Source organism: Chelonoidis abingdonii, chromosome 8 (genome assembly GCF_003597395.2).
Source record: "Chelonoidis abingdonii isolate Lonesome George chromosome 8, CheloAbing_2.0, whole genome shotgun sequence".
NCBI lineage: Eukaryota > Metazoa > Chordata > Testudines > Testudinidae > Chelonoidis > Chelonoidis abingdonii.
Window position 1 is genome coordinate 93,004,085 of NC_133776.1, and position 14,325 is coordinate 93,018,409.

At 41.2% G+C, this 14,325-nt stretch overlaps 1 protein-coding gene across 8 annotated transcripts in view; it reads left to right on the top strand.

The window, feature by feature from the left end:
- The window catches only part of KIAA1210 (KIAA1210 ortholog), an 88,235-nt gene that overhangs the window by 14,018 nt on the left and 59,892 nt on the right, over positions 1-14,325 (top strand). For 3 of the 8 annotated variants that reach the window (XM_032767079.2, XM_032767071.2, XM_075068854.1), the window contains exon 2: positions 4,906-4,974. The exons of 1 other annotated variant lie outside the window; for it this stretch is intronic. In XM_032767079.2, coding sequence (XP_032622970.1) covers positions 4,928-4,974 — 47 coding nt within the window. In that variant the 5' untranslated portion in view covers positions 4,906-4,927. Of the gene's footprint in view, positions 1-4,901; positions 4,975-6,882; positions 6,923-9,475; positions 9,695-12,242; positions 12,312-14,325 lie in introns of those variants that run through there. 4 more of the 8 variants (XM_075068856.1, XM_075068848.1, XM_075068849.1 and 1 more) reach the window with 3 other exon arrangements.

Here is a 14,325-nt window from a genome sequence, read left to right on the forward strand (position 1 = left end):
AGGGGCTATATTGGTCAGAAACTACTGTGAGAGAAGCATGCCCATCAAGCTTCAGATGGCCTTTTATAGTATTCCTAAAACTTGCACAAGCATTAGCAGCATTAAGGGCCTGATCCAACTCCCAGTGGGCATTGGATCTGCCCCTAGAAGTGGAATGGAGAAGAAAGGGGTACATAGAAAACTTACCTTATTCACACCCTTACCAACAGAGTGGAGCCAGGTTAACCCTCAGTGTAGACAGCAATAGGTCAGCGGAAGAATTCTTCCATCGATGTAGCTACCATCTCTCAGAGAGGTGAATTACCTATGATGACAGGAGAACCCTTCCCGTTGCTGTAGTAAACATCTACACTAAAGCACTCAGGTAGAGGCATTTGGACCATGCCACCAACCTATTGAGTTCTCACATTTTCTTGCAGATGAGCTTAAATTGTGTTTGACTGAACATCAAGGAAAGTGAGTCATGTTGTTACAACTAAGGGTATGTCTACACTACCCGCTGGGTCGGCGGGCAGTGATCAATTTATCGTGTCTACACTAGACGTGATAAATTGATCCCCAAGTGCTCTCCCATCGACTTCTGTACTCCAGTGCTGTGAGAGGTGCCAGCAGAGTCAGTGGGGGAGCGGCAGCAGTCGACTCACCACAGTGAAGACACCACTGTAAGTCGATCTATGTACATCGACTTCAGCCACATTATTCACGTAGCTGAAGCTGCATAACTTAGATCGATGTCTCCCTCCCCCCCTCCGCAGTGTAGACGAGGGCTTAGTGGTTTTTTTAACATATTTTCTTAAATGAGTGTTATAGGTGTAGAAATAAAGCTGCTTTGTTCAGATTCTGCCTTACATATCTTTAAACAAAAGAACCATAGTTTCCTAATGTATAAAATAGTGACCGTGCTAGTATTTTTACAGGAAATACCAGTCTCTTATACTGTCTCAAAAAGTAATTCACTTTTCATCATGACCCATTAAAATATTGCATTTTTGGACTTAAAATCTTGTGTGAAAAAATAGCATTTCCTCATACTAGGACCTTAGTATTTTCCCCAGAAATAAATCATATTTTTATACATGAATGAATATTACATACTTTATCCTTGTAAATTAATAAAATCCTAATGAATCTACTATATACAGCGCACACACACACATATATTGTATGGAGATTAATGCAGTGTGACACCGAGATCCAAAGCTATGTGTCTGATCGGGTTGCAAATCTAAGGGAAATTACTTGTTGAATGACACATGGCATGACCTTTAACTCCGAATGCTCCAGGAAGAGTTCATGTCTGACTGCTCATGCATTGAGGAGACCCAGAAGACACAGGATAGATTCAGTATGTTCTCTAATATATTTTAACAATCAATGATAACCTGGATAGGACATACTGAACTTTATCTCAAATTCCTTGATGGAAGTAGTGTATTCTATGGTATGTTCTGTAGCCAGCCATAGGAGATGACTCATGCTTGGAAATATCAACTCCTGGCATCAAATAATATTTTCCCTTTTTCTTTTTTTTTTTTAAATATCCTTGGTATTGAAGGAGCTTGTCTTACACAGACTCCTGCAACAGGGGAGTAACTGAAAAGACATCTTGCACAGATAGTAAAAAGTAATGCAATTAGATCAACAGACTCCGAAGTAAGTAGCCTAAAAAATCCCCCAGGCTCATATACATGAATAAAGAGCTGATACAGATACACAATCTAAGAGACTCAGTTCTGTATTTTCAGGGACAGGATTTGATTGTTTTTTTTCCTAAAATTAAGCACAGATGAATGTCTTAGTGTGTAAACTATGAAAGGCAGAAATCCTCTTATCGCCACTTGTTTGTTCTTGTTTATTTTCCCTAGAACATTGTACCTTATTCCAACCCTGTTTCTTTAAAGCTCTGTAAAAGTAATGCCTACTCAGCCATCTCTGTAGTAATGAAGGGCTTTCACTGAAAACTCCTAAGCCAAGCTCCTTTGGCAGCAAGGGAATCTCATTGTTGGATCTGTTCCTACTTCAAGAAGATGTTTCCTGAGTTCTGTTTATGTGACCATACAGCTAAACAATCCAGGCTGCAAATGCAAAGAGAACAGTGGCATGATTTATGGAAAAAGCGATTTCCAAGGTTAGATTTAGGTTTTTGCACAAGTTTTATTACATTATATTGGAACGGATATTCTATATGCAACTCAACTGGAAAGTCACATTTTAATAAATATTTTGGTAAGACCAAGAGCATGGTGAAATCCTGCCTGAGTGTAAGGAGGATCTCCCTTCTGCGAGTAGAAGATATGATAATACTCAATTAATGGAGTTTGGATTGCCTTGTGGTTAAGGTACAGGATGAGAAGTTAGGGGACTTGGATTCAAGAAAGACCTTGCTCTTCCATAAATGCCGCATTGGCAAGTCACTTATGATTTTTCAGAGATGTTAAAGTTGATGGAAACAGCAGATGTTCAACACCTTTGAAAACCAAGCCATTGTGCCTCATTTTGCAGATCTCTAAAAAGTGATGGTATAGAGCTAAATTATCTGAAGTTTATAAAGCACTTTGAGATCCTTAGCTGGAAGGTGCGATAGAAGTGTGAAATGTTATTTAGTGCTCAGATATTATGGTGATGCAGACATTAGAAATGCATATAGTTTTCATTTATATTGATGCTAATATTTTTGCTGCTGTATTCTTAAAACAGAAAAACTTAACAAAGAAAAAAAGTCACAATATGATTTCTTTATTTTTCTTGACCCCGGGGGGCGCGGGGATTGGAAATGCAAGAGGGGAGAGAGAACTAAGTAGTAAAGAATGTTCACCCCAAGGACTGTATAGGTACCTATAGCAATCAAACCCTGCACAGATCTTGGCAGAAGAGAGGTTAAGGCTAAAAATGAGAGAGACCAAAAGTCTGCCCTTTTAATGAGAAGCCATTCCAGAGATCCTAAAATATACTTAAAAGCAGAAATGTTAAGCCCCAAGGATGAATGCTGGTTTGTTATAAGATTTCTGTTCCTCCCCCAGAATTGCTCAATGTAAAATTCACGTGACATTTTGGCCCTCTGTACCAGGAAGCCCACTCCCTCCCCCTAAAAAAAACCCCAAAAAACCCAATGTTTAAAATGTGTATGAAACATGGTTGTGGCCCAGCTGTGTTTGGAATATGGTATCTTCTTGTGAAACATTTTTTTTTAAAGTTCTAACTATGTGAAGGATTTTTTTTTTTTTAAATCTTGGTTCAACAGAGACTGGGTTGCCCGGGCGCTGCTAAAACTGCAGTACTTAAGTTGGATGTGAAACATATTTCTGATTCTTGGCTGTATTTGCAGCTTCTAACACCTCTGCTGTAGAGTTTAGGCGGATGCACTGGGTGGGAGTTGACTGTGGAACTATGCCAGTGCGTCTAGCTCTTTTTGGGTTCCCCTACTGCATTTCCTATTGCTGTGTGATCTCTGACTTCTAAGAGGCTTCTGCTGTGTATACACTGATGTGTACAGATGTTTGGAAAAAATCTCTGATTTCAGACGTTATTTTTTAATACAAAACATTTCTCTATAATCCCAGATGAGAAAGATGGCCTGGTGAGTAACTGGGCTCTGCCTGGACATGCCTCATTCCCTGTGGGTTAGTGCAGAAGTTAAGAAATTCCTGAGTAAACTTTACCTTTGATTCCCCAATGATGCTCCCCCGTGCTGAAGTAACACCTTTCTTTAAATGAGCTGTGACACAGCAACTTGCCACTTGGAATCCTTGCTCTGCTTTCACATGCAGGGAAACAATGCACTGATAGATGTGGGCGCCCAGTGACTGTCTCAGCTCAGCACCGGCTCAGAGTGATGCTTTGGTGTCAGGCCAGAGAGGAGCAGCAGCAGTGAATGTGAGCCATGTCAGTTGTTACTTTAATTAAACACAGTGCACGCGAACTACCTTGAGATGATGGGAGGGGAAGGGTTATACTTGAGTCAGCAAAGCCAAGGTAGTTCAGAGTCGAGTGGAGTTCGAATGAACCTGCGCTGGAACACTGCAGCTAAACCCAACCCCCAAACCTTGGGGAAATGCAGATTTGAGTCTTAATCCTAAAACTGGGTACCTCCCCACTGCCCCGCCAGCTTTCATAGACCCTGTCAGCACTGCAAAGATCTGCATGCTGCTGTCGTTTGGCTAGTACAGTGCTCTCATGTGGCCAAGTGCTGAGATTTTGTGTGTCCCCCAGATGTGTATTAAGACTTGTTTAATTACTGGAGGGTGAGTGATCCATTGGTAGGGTACCCAACAATAAGTCAAGTGGTCTAACCTCAGCTCTCCCACTGCCTTGCCATGTGGCCTTCGGCAAGTAACTTAACCTCTCTGTGCCTCAGTTTCCCCATTTTAGAATAGGAATGATTATGTTTACCAGTATTTGTAAAGTGCTTTCATATCAACTGCTGAAAAACTTAATATGGGGGTCTCTAGGTGCTACTCAGTACAAATGATAACGAATAATAGCAGTAAGTAGTGAGTACTGTTTAAAAAGAATAGGGTTTTACAACATTGATCCATATATGAGTATAAAATGTCACCTTTTGGAAACTGGACTATATTTTGCCTAAATAAAAACCAGCAAATGCAGATTTTTGTATTAAAATAAGTAACTTCAGGGCAACAACAGAAGTATAGAAACATATTTTCCTGAGGGAAAAGCTCACATCTTGGGAGAAAACGTGAGAGGGAATGTACTTCACATTAACAAAGAGTCTGATCCACTGAGGATTATCAGCCCAATTCTGTACCTACTAAATGAATGGGCTTTTGCTGTTGAGATCACTAGGAGCAGAGTTGGGCCCTGCTGCTGTGTTTTGTCACTTTTTTTTTGAACTGCAATTCAAATTTCTGATGGAGTTTCCTTCTTTTCTTCTTATAAATATTGCAGTTGGCAGCCTCTCCAGAACTGAATGCCAGACAGATTTCGGACCAGATCCTACTTCCAAGGCTTCATAGGGTAAACGAATCATAAAGTTTCATAGTAATCTCTGGGAATTCCTTTTTGGGTGGTTGCTACTCAATAGCCGGAGTTTAGATTTCAGCGTTCTTTCAGTTGACTTTCTATGCTGGGTGGAGACTCTCTGTTTCTAGCCAACTCTTGTTTGTTTGAAGTAGGAGTTCAACATGGAGTCATCTTGACAAATGCACTAATTCAGTACAATAGAACTCATTAGGTTACAAATGTAAGTGGTAGAGTGTGTGTGTGTGTGTGTACATTCTGCTTCTTAGCATCCTCCCAATGACTGGAAGCTTCCATCTGCTGAGCTTGGGTTTGATTTTCAATTCTGTTATGAATAATACTGAATTCTGCTGTAGGTAGCATCTTTCCCTGTTCTCGTAAATGGATTTTATGTGTGTGTGTGATTTTATGATTCGGTTCCTATAGTGATGTATGTTCGTTTATTATTATTGTTATTTAACATTTGTATACAATGCCTTTGTCCCGGAGAAGAAATGGGCACCACCAGGAAACTATGCCCCTGTGATCGAGTCGGTCATGGGATACATGCATATATACCCTTTACATGGTGCATGGTGCTTTACAGAGAATGAAGATATGGGGTTTGATTCCTAAATCCATTCAATGGAGTTGCACCATCATTAAACTGGTGTAACAGAGTGGGATCTGTAAAAGCAGCAAAGAGTCCTGTGGCACCTTATAGATTAATACGTCTGTTAGTCTATAAGGTGCCACAGGATTCTCTGCTGCTTTCACAGATCCAGACTAACACGGCTACCCCTCTGATACTTGACAGAGTGGGATATTGGGCCCATGGCCCCTATCCTAATGGACTTCCAACCTGGATATATTTGTCAGCTGTCTTAAATTTGAGGGTGTGTCCGTCCCCTTGTCTCCCAGTGTCAAAATAAATTTTGCTTCTCTCCACTTCAGTGTTTACCCTTTCCAAAGAGACTGGTCCATTCTAGATCTATTCTTGCCTGGCACTATTCTCAAGGAAAATGCTTAGGGGAATCCTGTCTTACAGCACTGCTACCCTCAAGCAAACACCACAAATCAGTCCTCTAAAAATCACAAGTGAGGAAAAAAATAGATGTGCCGTTCTTTATTTGCTTTCTGGCTTTTGAACCTTTAGTTGTATTTTAAATCTTTTCTGTGCAACCATGAGAGCTACTAATTTATTGTAATAAATTAAAAGGACAAAACAAAGATTCTCTCCTAATCCTATGATTCCAGGACCTGGGTCTTTAGGAAAAACATCATCTATCGTGAGATTTGTGATAAAATTGCAAGAGTCATCAACATTGCTCTTCTAATAAAAATATGCACCATGTGAAGGTTGTCATATATGTTACCCAGTTCTGCCCTCAGAAACACTCCTGTTAACTTCATTGGCATTGGGCAAGTATAACTCAGGGAGGAATTTAGCCCACACATGGTTGATGTTTGTGATAAGTCACCACAACAACACCCTTTATGTCCATTCTTTTGAGGTTGAAGTCCTAGCTCTGCTGAAATGAATGACAAAACTCCCATTGACTTTAACCGATCCAGACTTTCTCCTTTGTTCTGTGGCTGGCTGCTGAGATTCCCCAAGCATGGGAATTTTAGGAGGTGATATGCTTAGGCTATACTTGCCCTTTGATCTCTCTTCACCTGCTCTTTCATCAACATCTGGGTGCACCCAATCTTAGCAAATGGAGGGAATATTAGCAACTTTTCAAGACTCTGAGAGACCTGCCTAATTTGCATATAAATCTAAATACTATTTAATGTAAGAAATAGGGTAGCTGTATGCATTTATCTGCTTGAATCTGTCTCATCCCTGATGGATGAAACTGCTTGTTGTTTGAGTTCTCTGGCAATAAAAGGTAGTCATTACTAAACTTTGTCTTCCTCCTAGAGTGAAGGAGGAGGATGACCCTTGGCTATGTTTTAGGACTTGGTAGATTGCAATTTGTTTATTTATATCTTCAGGTTTCTAACATGGACACTCTAGGGCCTTTCCTCTGCTCAAGGTATCTATCCCAGAAATTAAAATCACGACATAAATAAAGGACTGCTCATGAATATATCTACCTCAGCCCCCTCCTCCTCAGAAGCACCGGGGAAGAGAGAAAAAGACAGGCTTTGAGTTGTGCCTGAAAAGTTAACAAATGTGGGGAAGTGATGGAGGGAACATGTTCCAAAACTGAGGACCAATCAGAGAGAAGGCCGTCATTTATACTGATAGAGCTCCAGCTTGAGCAGTCCTGCTGATCTCCACTGCATCAGTATGGAAGCTGGGACAGAAGTGTCTCTCAAGCATCCAGGTCTCAGACAGTCACAGTGTAGAGCTTTATAGCTAAAAACCAACTATCTGAATTCCAGCTGGAAGCTTATTGGGAGCCAGTGCAGATCATGTAGCACTGGCCTAATGTGTTTCCAATACACAACTCTACCTATTCTCCACCTATTAAGCAGGCTGCTGCATTCTGCACCAACTGCAGGTTCTCAGTGGTCCCAAGGTATACTTCTGTATAGATCACGATATACCAGTCTATATGTGAGGTGACAAAGATATGGGTAATCAAGGCAAGGCCCACATTGGAAGAGATGGTCGCACTTGTTTTGCCATGCACGGATGGCGGGGAAAGTGGCGGTTGCCACAACCACCACCTGGACTCCATGACAAGCCCAAGACCCATTGGCACGCTCCAGCTGTGGCCCTGTCTTACTAATGGCGGACACGCTCCTTTAGTGAGGGGTAGGGATATAACTTTTGCCCATTCTTCCACTTGCTTCTCATAGCCCAACAACATCTGAGTCTTGCCAGGACTGAATAACAGCCAGCCAGCTCTCATCCAAATCCCAAATTAATCCAAGCACTGGATAGTTAAATTAATTGCTCTGGCTGGGTCAGGTATGATGGAGACATCGAACTGAATGTTGTCAGCATGCTGCAGCCTATGTAACCACCCTAGCAACCACGTGGAGCAAAAGAGGTGGTAGTATGGATCCCTGTGGGCCCCAGAGCAGAGGAGCAATTGTCCACAGCTACCTTTTGGGTTCTCTCAGAAAGACAGGAATAGAGCCACGCAAGAGCAGCTTAATTCACCCTGCTAGTGTCTGCAATTGAATCTCATGGTCAGCGGTACCTAAGGCTGCTGACAGATCTAACAGAATCCATTTAGACCGTTTTGGGCATTACTGTTCTACAGTTAGCCTTGCAGAAAGATAGAAACTTGGAACCCAATAAAACAGGTCTCTCTAATACAGGAGTCGGCAACCTTTCAGAGGTGATGTGCCGAGTCTTCATTTATTCACTCTAATTTAAGGTTTTGTGTGCCACTAATACATTTTAATGTTTGTAGAAGGTCTCTTTCTATAAGTCTACACTATATAACTAAACTATTGTTGTATGTAAAGTAAATAAGGTTTTTAAAATGTTTAAGAAGCATCACTTAAATTAAAGTAAAATGCAGACCCCTCTGGACTGGTGGGCAGGACCCAGGCAGTGTGAGTGCCACTGAAAATCAGCTTGAGTGCCGCCTTTGGCACCCATGCCATAGGTTGTCTACCCCTGCTCTAATATAATGCAGATGGGACAGAAAGCGAGACATCTTTCTGGATCACATGATCACAGTTAGTACTGCATTTTGCATCTATACAGTGACTTTCGTAATCAAAAAACTTCTGAAAGTTTTAGAGACAGAGAGATTTAGTCTGAGCACAGGACTGGAAATAGTGAACTCTGGAGTTCTATATTCCAGCTGTGTCTGAGTTTGGGCAAGTCGCTTAACCTCTGCATTTCAGCTTCCCAGTTTGAATACTGGGGAAAATGAGAATATTAATACTTTTATTACCTCTCTTTGTAGTGTCAGTTGATTAGTGACTCCGCAAACACCCCATATTAGTGGTGGTAAGTATAAATGGTACGTTTCTTTTTAGCACAATATAGCGTAGTAGTGGCGAGATCCAGTACAAATATGACTGTCTTAAAAGGACATTTGTCAGGTAATCGTTTTCTAATGGGTTGATTAGATACTTTAAACTCCAAGCAAATTCTGTTAATATGCAAAAGTAAACTTTTGGGGTGAGTTTACAGTAGTTGCATGGGATTTCATCATCATGGTAGTGCACAAAGCAGCTTGTTGGAATAGAGATATTTTATACTGAGGCAGCATAATGCCTGTTTTTGTAGCATAGATGGCATGTCTGAAAGGATCCTTTCTTAACTGCTGGAAAGTGGCTTTCTTTTTTTTAAATATCATTGCTGTTTCAAAGCTCTTGACACTGTTTTCTGTTTGCCTTTCTCTGATAAAAACCACTGTTATCTCCTCAGGGCTTCTTCACATCCTAATTACAACCCAGTCCCTTATTAGCCCTGTAGGGAGACAGAGTCAAACAACATATGGTATTTTTCACTTAGGATGCTGGTTACCAAAAGTTGGAGAGAGACAGGAAAAGGGGGAGTTAACATTTCATAACCATTTATGGAACAAGCACAACCCTCCTTGGACCCAGTTCAGCAGAGACTGTGGGCCTCAGATCAGGAACTTTATCTGGCTAGTAATTGCATCGGCGTGCTGGCTTTCTTGTGTATGTGTGTGGGCATTTGGGGAGCAGGATTCTAAGCTGCAGAACCTTTGTGCTGGCATCCACATGTGAGTATGAATTAAGCATATCTCACTTGAAGGACCATGGCTGGATTCTACAATTGCCTGAAAAGTAAAAAGTAAGTGATGTTCTAACCCTTCCCCCTCTACCTTTTCTAAAGTTAGTTGATTCTAGTGGATACTTTAAAATTATGTCTCTGATATACTGCATAAGAAATATAGCACCGAATAAAATATCCATGCTCTCAACCTGAAGTGCCATTCTTAATAACAAAGTGCAGAATAGCCGTTATGACTGCTATATTAGACTAATGAGAATTGGAAATATTTTTTCTTTAGTGGACTAAATGTAGCTGTAAACACTTACTATCCTGAAAAAGATTTTTGTCCAATTACACTGAAAGAAGAAGAAAAATCTTTCTTCCAGATTACCTAAATTGGTTGTACAATCATGAATAAAAAGTAAGAGAAACAGAAAAATGCACACTAGTTTCAAAGAGCTGTATTAATTCAGCTAGAGTCATAGCATTAGATGCTACTTTAGAAATTCGTGTGCACAGCTTTTGAACATAAAGGCTGAAAGTGTTTTTCATTCTTCCTCTCCATTGTCCAATTGCCCTCAATTTTATTTAAAATATATAATTTTGGTTTCTACACTGTTACGGTCTGTGGGGTCAGCTGTGAAGGGAGAATAAAACTGAACACTGCATGATTATGTTTGTGCTTTAGAGATTTATGAAGACACCTTCGTTTTTCCACTGATACTCTCCCTGCTAAGGAATGGAACAAAATATTCTGTTGTAAAAGCTGAGCAGTGGTTCTGAGACTGATACTTTAAGTGAGCAGACTGTAGAGGGCGCTATGCTTGTAATACAGTACAAGATACACTGGAAGGAAAATAGCAGTAAAAGGCTAACAGTTACATCTTGAAGCTTAAGATATGAACTCATGATCCTTCTGTCATGCAGCACTGTTAAATATGTGAGTGAAATCCTACTAATGGGTAACCTCCAATTGACTTCAATGAGGCCAGGATTTCACCCTCTGTTCCCCCCAGATTATATACTACAGTCCAGGAGCCTGTTGCACTGATTCCTTTGATGGAGACTCAGAAATTCAAAGGGCACCCAACTCCATTGTATTTCAGCGAGGGTTTCCATTGGATTTTAACTCCCTTAGGTGCCTCTGAATATCTCAGCCACAATCTATAAAAAGGTTTTAAATATTTAGAAGAGAAAGTAATACCCACACAAAGAGAGAGAATGTGTCCATAGCTAACAAAATAAGCCAAGAGGGAGAGTTGGTGAGGAGATAGATGTTTCCACTTGCATTTGTGAGAAAGCCACCTCATGTTGTCTTCAGTTAAGAAGCCAAGAAAATCTGATTTTTCATGGCTAATATAATTGTTTACTTCCATTATTAAAACACTACGCCCCATACTTAGGAGAGCCAGTGATATTTGTTTCATTTCTGCTCAAATGTTTTTCTTAGGAATCATTCAGCATCTGGTGTGGCTGAGGCAAAAATGGATCCTGTAGCCAGATGAGGCTTCAGTGAAATAGATTTTGATTACGTCTGTATGTTTCCCATTGAATCTCTATCTTTGTAATGTGCAGTAACAGACGGTTTGCATTTGTTTCCTTAAAAAATCCTGACTTCCTTTATTTTGGGTGCTGCACTGGGTTTATGTTTTGACTCCATTTCATGAGCTGTCATCTTAGTCTTGTGATCAGTTCCTGGGTGGATTAGTGCAATTATTAGCACTTTGCGACCTTCACTTTTGATGTTCATATTCTACTTTGATCTTAGCTATTGCCAATTAAAACTAGTATTTACAAAACCCCATTGTGATACAGTTTGGAGCACAAGATTAAGTTTTTATGTGGTTTGTTAGGAATTTGACCTTAAGGGCTTGTCTACATGGGGCAATGGAGCAGAATAGCTATTGCTGTTAGGAACAATATATATCGCTTTCCATGTGTCCCCAGTGCAGACACTCTACTCCAGAATAAATGTCACTCTCTTCTGGAACAGAATGTCTACACGGGGAGTTATGCTGGAATAGCAATTGTGGAATAGTTAATCTCTGTGTAGATTAAGACTGGAATAGTCTATAGTCTTTACTGCTCTACCTCCAGTTCTGTGCTTATTTACATCTGTCCCAGTGCAGTGACTTGCACAATTACTGCACTTCCTTCCCCAGTAGTTAGACTGAATGCACCAGTACGTGTGTATGTATATCTGTTGGGATGGTAAAATGCTGTGAGAGTATCTACGATGAAGAATGACCATTATGTATTCAGAATTCTGCTATCTTGTTACCTCCAGCTGGGAGAAGAGCTAATTAAAGGTAACTTTCTGGAACCACTCTAAAGCTGTGTTGCCTGTGTGGCCTAGCTGGAACCAGATGAACCAATATCTTATCTTCTCCAGGTCTCTTTATCATTCATCATAAGAGGATTTTTGAATCATGCTGACACAGACAAATTCATAAAAAAACACAATTGGAGATATCAGGGCGTCTCATTAGCGGTGGAATGATCTATTGAGATGATTCTTGTTTAATTCCACTGCAGCAGACCACTCCTCTCCACATTATTTTCAGCACAATAGCGCCCTGGAATCCCATAGTGTGACGTATTGTACAAACACAGAGAGACACAGACAGTTCCTGCCTTGAACAGTTTACAAGCTAAATAGGCTAGATGAAGAGTGGATGCAGAAACAGAGATAGAGGTAAGTGTCTTGCCTAAGAGGGCAGAACTGGGAACAGAACTGGGGTCTCATGGGACCCAGAGCATTGCCCTGTTCACTGAATCATGCTAGAATTGCTGATGTGTTGCCCTGATTATAAAGACTCCTGGAGCCATGACTATTCCTGAATGGATTCTGTTAGACTATCTTTGTTATCATCTTATTGAGTGCATATAATACCGTAATGAGGTTGCACAGTGAGAGAGGAAGAAAATGGTGGCAGGTTAAAATCTTTTATTGCTGAATGCTTTATCTGAAAAGCCAGTGTGAAATCCATAGTAATGAGCTTGACATTGAGTCAGAAGCCTCTTATGTTTTTGAGGCCAAACCCAAGGACACACAGTGCTTGTATGACGGGACTCTTAGGAACTTTTTCCCCAACATTTTGAGTTCACATGACGTGTCAGTCTTGGAAATTTGTAAATGTACGTGAAATAGAGCTCTGCAGTTTTGTCAATGTACATGACAAGAGGAGTTTGCTTTGAGTAAAGCAAGCCAATGTACAAGATGTATGGAACTTTAATATTTGTTATCATGCAAGTAACTCCTGAGCCATGGCAAACAGCTTCCCTAAATGTAAACCTTCACATTGATACTGCTGCAGTAATCAAGCCAGGCACTGTGGAAGGCAATGGGCCAGATTCATTCCTGGCGTAACTAAGTTTACTTCACTGGAATTAAGCCATGGATAGATCTAAAGTATCAATTTTGTTTGGGGTCCTGCTCCTGATCTTACAGACTCCAGGTGGACTCCTCACTCCTGTTCTGACACCTTCATGTTGGGGATAAGGGCCAGAGCAGCATAAAGGGGCCCTGAAAGGCCTGGATCTGTATCTGGAAGGATTCTCCTGGGGCAGGCGCTGTGGTAGAGAGCCTCTTGAGGATCCCCTTGCAAGTCCTGGAGTACATAGTGTAGAGGGGCAGGCGGGGAGAGGAATGACTTGGGAGCTGCAGTACACAGCACTGCAGCTATTCAAAGCAGGACTGTAGCCCCTAGAGCGTCCCCAAGAGGCTCCCGTAACTAAGGCCAGGTCTGCACTCTGAGTTACTGAGCAGGAAACCAGGGTGCAAACCTGCTGCACAGTAATGTCCCATGTCGACACTCCCACAGCCCTGTAGCAGTGTCTATACAGAATGTTGCTGCGTGCGAGCTGGTGCGCTGCAGATTCACACCTTGGCATGCCAAGCCATAACTCACCATGCGGAGAAGCCCTTAGACAATGGGAATTTTGACACTTGACTTCAGCAGGGTTAGGATTTCGCCTTCTGAATATCCATATGATATGGCAGTTTTCAACTACAACCAGAGGAAATGTCAGGTAATTAGCTTTATCTGGATGGGGATTTACTGCTGAACAATGCCCAGCATTACTAATTACTAATGTTTGCAAAGAAAGCTAAGAGTGTGCACCGCTCCCAGAGTCACTGTGGTTTACTACACACTCACATGATACTGTGACTGGCCGGCTGCCACATAATCCAAGCAAATTTTAGTAATCTAAGAGACCTACTTGGTAAAAATCAATTGCTTGCAGCAGTTCTAACAATGAAGTATTAGGTCAGCTAATACATTATGGCTCAAAAGAATTTGTAAAAGAATACCCTTGCTGCCAAAGCCTGTCTCACTCTTAAAAGTCTTGATGTAACTCAAGTAGCTTCATTCTCCCTGCAGAGCTGGCCAGCAAGAATTAGAGCTTGCAGGGAAAACACCCATTCTGCTGAATTCAGCAGTCTGAGAGTTCAAAAGGTAAAAATGTGCAGCTTCCCACCAGAAATAAACTGTGAAACTGGTTCAGAAAAGTGTGATTGCAGCTGGCAATTAAGCCCAACAGCCAGCACCTTGCTGGAAAGCAGCATGGCTGGGGCCCAAGGTCAGGGTCAGGGAATGGAAACTCTTGACAATCGGGGAAGGGGAGACAGCAGCCATTTATTGCAAATATTCACCATAATATATTTTATGCCATGAGGGTCTTTTTACACCGCAGGACAGAGAACT